The sequence below is a fragment of the Myotis davidii genome, unplaced genomic scaffold (assembly GCF_000327345.1).
Source record: "Myotis davidii unplaced genomic scaffold, ASM32734v1 scaffold591, whole genome shotgun sequence".
NCBI classification, from domain to species: domain Eukaryota; kingdom Metazoa; phylum Chordata; class Mammalia; order Chiroptera; family Vespertilionidae; genus Myotis; species Myotis davidii.
The window spans coordinates 3634062-3640097 of NW_006284340.1; the positions used below are offsets into that span (position 1 = coordinate 3634062).

At 46.1% G+C, this 6036-nt stretch overlaps 2 protein-coding genes across 2 annotated transcripts in view; one reads left to right on the forward strand and one right to left on the reverse strand.

Moving 5' to 3' along the window:
* Positions 1-6036, reverse strand: part of BRINP2 (bone morphogenetic protein/retinoic acid inducible neural-specific 2) — an 87728-nt gene that overhangs the window by 72704 nt on the left and 8988 nt on the right. The gene's annotated exons all lie outside the window — the stretch shown is intronic.
* Positions 5206-6036, forward strand: part of ASTN1 (astrotactin 1) — a 299182-nt gene continuing 298351 nt past the window's right edge. Inside the window, exon 1 of the mRNA XM_006754536.2 lies at positions 5206-5252. Within this exon, the coding sequence (XP_006754599.1) occupies positions 5206-5252 (47 nt within the window). The remainder of the gene's footprint in view (positions 5253-6036) is intronic.

The following is a 6036-nucleotide window of genomic DNA, read 5'->3' on the forward strand; positions in this document are numbered from 1 at the left end:
CCAAGTTTTCTACGCACAGACCTTTTTTTTTCTTCATGATATTTTTTTTAACCATTTAAGTGACACTGATGTTCTACCAAACTGAGTTGGGTAACATTTCACTTGGATTGCCTTAAAATGGTGTTCCTCAAAGTGTGGTCTTTTTATATCACCTGCTATTAAAGGCAGTGTTCCACATGTAACACAAGACCTGCAGAATGAGAGTCTCCGAAGGAGGGGCTGAAGATTCTGCATTTTACTTAACAAGCTCCCCAGGTGCACATTAAAATTTGAGAGCCACTGCATTAAAGAAAACACTTCCCTAATTTTGGAATTCTTTACATTTAAAATCCTGACTACTGAATTTCCCTGTTAACTCCTAGAAACCCGTATTTTAATGAAAAAAGGGATGCTATGGTGAGGTTTGTTTAATTGCATAAACATTAAAAGATTCCCCTGTGCGAGATGTCATGTCGTGGAACTCAGAATACAATGACAAATCAGACTTCAGGGTATTTAGACTCTATAATAAAAAATGGATCTAGGGCCCTGGTTGGTGTGACTCAGTTGGTTAGAGCCTTGTCGAGTGCACCAAAGGGTCTCAGGTTTAATTCCAGGTCAGGCACATACCCAGGTTGTGGTTTGATCCCCAGGCGGGGCATACAGGCGGCAACCAATCGATGTTTCTCTCTGGCATCAATGCTTGTCTTTCTCTCCCTCCCTCCCTCCCACCCTCCCTCCTTCCCTTTCTCTTTCTCCCTTCCTCTATCTCTAAAATCAATAAAAAACATGTCCTTGGGTGAGGATTTTTAAAAAGATGGGGATCCAGGGACATGGCTCAGTCTCTTGCCAAGCATCACTGTAGGACTTTGGCTGCAGCCACCTTAGTGGTCAAGTTCACATGGGATACAGTGGGTTGGGAATTAAAGTATGGAGAGGAAGAATTCAGTTCTCTTCTAAATGGCTCAGTCACAAATGAACCGCCAAGATACTGATTTTTGTTTTGTTTTTTGATATCCTAAAAAAAAAGGGCAGTAGGAAACAGGATAAAGAGGTCAACAAAGCAAAGGATGGGAGTGGGAAGTAAGGGGAGGGGAAACCTAATAGCTAGATGAGTTATGGGCAGAGAAAAGCCCCAACCCTGCTGACTCTGTTCAGTTTCAGGTGAGAAATAACAGGATTAGAATGTCAAATTGCTGAGTCCTGCAGACCTGAACCGTAAACCTCCTCTAAGCTACTCAGCTTTTCCCCTCTGCAGTCACTAATTAAATATTGCCTTGAAAGAAATAAAATAAAAAAAATAAATAAAGCCTTTTGGAGTCAAGCAGAAGTGCATATCATCAACCTGAAACAGGGCTGGGAATCACGTTGACCTACGCAGTACTAGGAGCTAGCTGACAGTGGAGCGGGACTATAGGAGAGATAGCAAGATAACAGACAGCTTATCTCTGACTTTCTTACAATCACTTCTTGTTTCATATGCAACCTTTGTAGCATCTTAGTTTCATATGTATTTTCTTTGCTCTAACTAGCAGTAGTAAAAATACGTGGGATTCCCCTTTCAATTTGATTTATGCAGAGATGTAGACCAGGGGATCCAATCCAAGGACATGATAAGTAGCTTTTGAAGCCCAAAAATCACCCATGTGTCCAGCGGAAGGAACGCTCAGGAGTCGCTCCAAATCAGGGTGGCTCAACAATTCAGCATCCTTTGCACTAGTCCCACCTGTTATCCAGATAATAGTTTTATACACTCTTTACTTCCTGGCACATAAAGCTTGCAGTATGGCTGCGTTCCTAAGTCTCCTCTCACTCATGCCATGTAAACACAGTGTCTGTGTCCCCAGCTTGATGTTTGGCATCTTGATGCTTGAATATATGATTCTAGCACCTGAGGCCACGCCAGGCCATTGTCCACTGTGCCGTCCTCTCCGTGGTGGAGTAGGTCTGCCACCAAAGAATTTTACCAACTGAAGCCCTAACAGAGACGTACCGCTCTGCACTCTTCTGTTGTTTGCCCGAGCAAAATCTATCATTTCTCTATCTGCATATGGCATGTGTCAACTGCTTTAAAATTAGCCAATTTTCCTCAGCATAAAAATGGATTTTTGTCATATCGCACGAACCATATATCACAGAAACAAACCAGTTTTTGTTGTGGCTTTTCTTTTTCTTTCCAAAATGCATTAAGTCTTTTTAAGTCACTGCCAAATCCATTGCGCTCACTGCATTTGTGAGATACATTTAAAGAAAGCAAGCGGGGGAGGGGGGGGGCGAGAATATCCCCTACACTGCTGTCACCTAGAAAGAAATCTAGTCCATTACCAAGCCAGCCACACCTAGGAGGCTGGATTGCTTTGCCTACTTGTAAATAATAAGGACAGCATTTGGATGCTGCCCTGCACGCCAGGCTCGGGAAAGAGCAAAAATAATAAATGAAACAATAAGATGATTAAGAGAAAGAAGTGCCATTTATTGAGCACTCCTTATACCCCAGACATTATGGGGAGGGCTAATTCTGCATAATTTCATTTCATACTCAGAATGACCCCGTGATTCAAGGTTTATTATATCCATTTGACAGATGTGGAACCCGAGGCTGGCAAGGTCACATAGCTAGTACCTAGCAGAGCCTGCCAAACACTTGCGCTCAAGTTAGTCATGCCCCAGCCGAGCCTGTTCTCTCAGTACCAAGGGCATCTCGTGCTTCAGGGAAAGCCCATTAGACAACAGCAGGCCCCTCTCTGAACTCTTGCATTCCAGGCTTCTCCTCTGAGTGAAGGCTATGTGGTGCCTCATGGACTCGATTGCCTTGGGTTTCTCTCAGTCAGAGAAATCCCCATTTAGCTTTGGAGGAGGTGGAAGAAGCAGCGGGGTCTCCTGTGTCTGCTCCCACCAGCACAGGCTGCCTGACGGATGGTGGAGCGGAGCAGCCTGCTGCTGCGGGAAGTTCTGCCTCCTCCCTGCACAGTGCCTCCCCACCTTGCTCCCATGAGCAGAGATGCAGCTCGTGCCTGAATGGGCAGCTGTCTGCGTGGTGCATTTTGAGGGGCCTACAGTTCCTCCCAGGAGGAAAGAACATGAGTCTCCTAGTTGGCTTAAAATCTGTGAATTTCTCTTTCTAAATGCTGGAATGTTAATTTAGAGGGCAGCATATTAAATCATTACTAGTCATTATTACTTCAGCACAAATTAGTTGATCGGGTTACTGAGAGGTGTGCAGAGCTCAGAGGAAAAGATACCATTTTGACGGAGGTGGTGGGAAGGGCTGACTGCGGGGCTGGCATTCAGAGGAAGGGAGGGAGGACCATCGTATTGCTTCTAGCGCGTGCGTGGGTGTACCCCCCCGCCCCCCCCCCACACACACACACACTCATGTGTCCCTGTGGAGCTTGCCAGGACTGCACTTATAAGCAAGGGTTTTAGGAAAGGTACCAGCCACTCCTCAGCAGCCTCCTCTAAGAACCTTGACTGCACCTCCAAGGCCAGGGGGGCGTGTAACACAGCTTTTGGCCTCTAGGGGTCTCTAGCGCCCCGAGGCTTCAGGAGGATGCTGACCTTGCTCTGGTTTCCTGAAGGGCCCAAATCCCAAAGAGCTGAGATTTTGGAGACAGAGCCCCCAGGACCCCACCACTCACAGAACACTGCTCATCCACCCGCCCTGCTTCTGCCTGAAGGTCGGTTTACAATATGCTGAATGGCTGAACCCCAGGGGGACAAGGGACAGAAGTTAACTGCCCTGCACTCCTCACTGAGGCTTGAGCATTCCTTTGCCTCAAGGGCATTTCAAGGACTTCCCTCTGCAGCCCCACCACACACTCTTCCAGTAAGCCCCACCTCCAGGCTAGGAGACTCTAGCTGCGCAGAAATCTTCACGTACACACACACACACACACACACACACACCACCTCAGACCTACACCCTGGCACTGAGGATCCTGCACAAGACCTGGGAGAGTAGGGCAGGGCAGTGTCCCCTAATCACCAAGTTCCCCTGCCACTGGAGCAGGACACCCATGGCCAGGAGGTTGGAGAGGAAGATGGGAAGGGACAGTGAGGGAGAACCACTGGATCCTGGGAGATTGCAGTGCCCTGTGAAAGCAGAGCCACTGAAAGCCAGAGTCCAGGGAGAAATTTTTCTGTAAAATCACACAACTGAGGAGTATTAGAAAAAGTAACAAACTTGGAGAGAGATACTGTCATTGCAGGTCCATGCTTAAAGAGGCCATAGTGGCGGATGGCAAGACCCTGGCCCTCTAGCCCTCCCACGGCTTGGGTTTGAATCCCATTCTCACAAGCTATGAGATCTTGGATAATTGACTTAACCACTCTATTCTCAGTTTTTCTCATCTTCAAAATGGGGATAATGAGATCTACTTCCTAGGAAGTTGTTAGAATTGACTAAGATCTTACCGCTGGGGGTACACTGTGCCTGACACGCAGCAGGCATGGAATTTCACGCATCTTCAAGCATCCAGAACCAAGGGGGACAACAGCGATTTGTCCCAGGCTCACTGAACTTCACAGGTTGGGGAGAGTCTTATTTTAAAAATCAGTTTTGGTATGTCATTTGAAATGAATCACGGGTCTTGCTTTTTAAAGGAATTCTGTAGTGTGATGGTTTCCAGTGTGCTTTGAACAACCGTTAGGTTCCCAGAAGGTGACTCAGGGGCCACTGTGGGTGAGGAAAAAGAAGTGGCAGGTGGGGGAGCTCCAGGCCCCCAGGCCTGCTCTTTTACCTGCTTCAGCTATTGGGGCTCTAGGTAAGGGTTTGTTTGCTCAGAGTCTTCTACTGCTTTAGTAAAATGTTAAAAATCACTGAGAAATCCTTGTGTAATTCAGGGAAACCTTTTCTCCAAGCCTAAGGACACTCAAACCTTATCTTGCGTTGAAAGCCCACTCTTTTGAAAAAGGAGCACACCTGTGTTCAGAAACAGAGGCACTTGAAACACTCAGCCCACCGTACTAAGTACTCATTTGAAACTGTGCGGCATTTTTGAATGTGCACCAGCTCACTTGACCTGCCCCAGAAACCACCCTCCCATCCCTCCCCCACCCCCAGTGTCTAATGATGCTTCCATCCCACTCCTGACTGATGTAGCATAGACCTCAGAACAGTTACCTTGACCTTGACCATGGAGGTGCCCTTCCCCTAGATGTGGCCAAAGACAGTGATCACCGTGCAAAGCCCAGTATTGAAGGGCATGTGCTTTGGGATCTGGCAACATGGGTTCAAATCTGAGCTCTGCCAGTTCCCAGTTGCATGACCTCAGGTTAGTGACTCAGTCTCTCTGAACTTTAATTTCATCTTCTATAAACAAGATAACAACCCTGTTCAGCGGGTTGTTAGATGATTAAAGGAGACAGTGCCTGGAAAGCACTTAGCATGGTGACTGGCATATGGTAACTATTGCCAGGAAGTTCCGGATTCCCTGGCACCTAACAGCGTATACTGAAGCTACTGCCTGTCTCTGGCCACAGCTAAATGTCATTGTTCTCCATGGAAGTTCGTACTTTCCTACTTGGGGACACAAACCAAACATCAGCTGCCGTTTTCTGAATGCCTATCCTGTGGCAGGTAACTTTGCTGAAATTTTTGAATCATTTTCTCTACGCTTCATGATGTTTGTACAAGATAATGGTTTATGGTTTCCATTTTAATACAGGTATAGTGTAGCTCAGAGAGGCTGTGTAACACATCTGAGGTCACACAGTAAGTAACTAAGATTAGACTGAAGCCCAAATTTGTCTGAGCCAGAGCTGGAGGCCTTTTGTGCCTACCTTGTTGACTCTCAGTGCTTCCTGCAGGCTCTGAATGTCAGCTCCTCTGGGCTCAGTCTTCCTCAATATCAGTCTCTAAACAGGAATGATACTTCATAATATTGTGAAAAAATGTAATGAGATAATGTAAGTAATAATGAACAATTTTATCATTAAATAGGCATTGGATGTATATCAAATATGTATAAACTTGCTCCACCTGCTCTATCTACTCTCCAGAACATTTTTTAAACCTTATTCTGAGAAATATTCATAGAGAAGATTATATATATATAT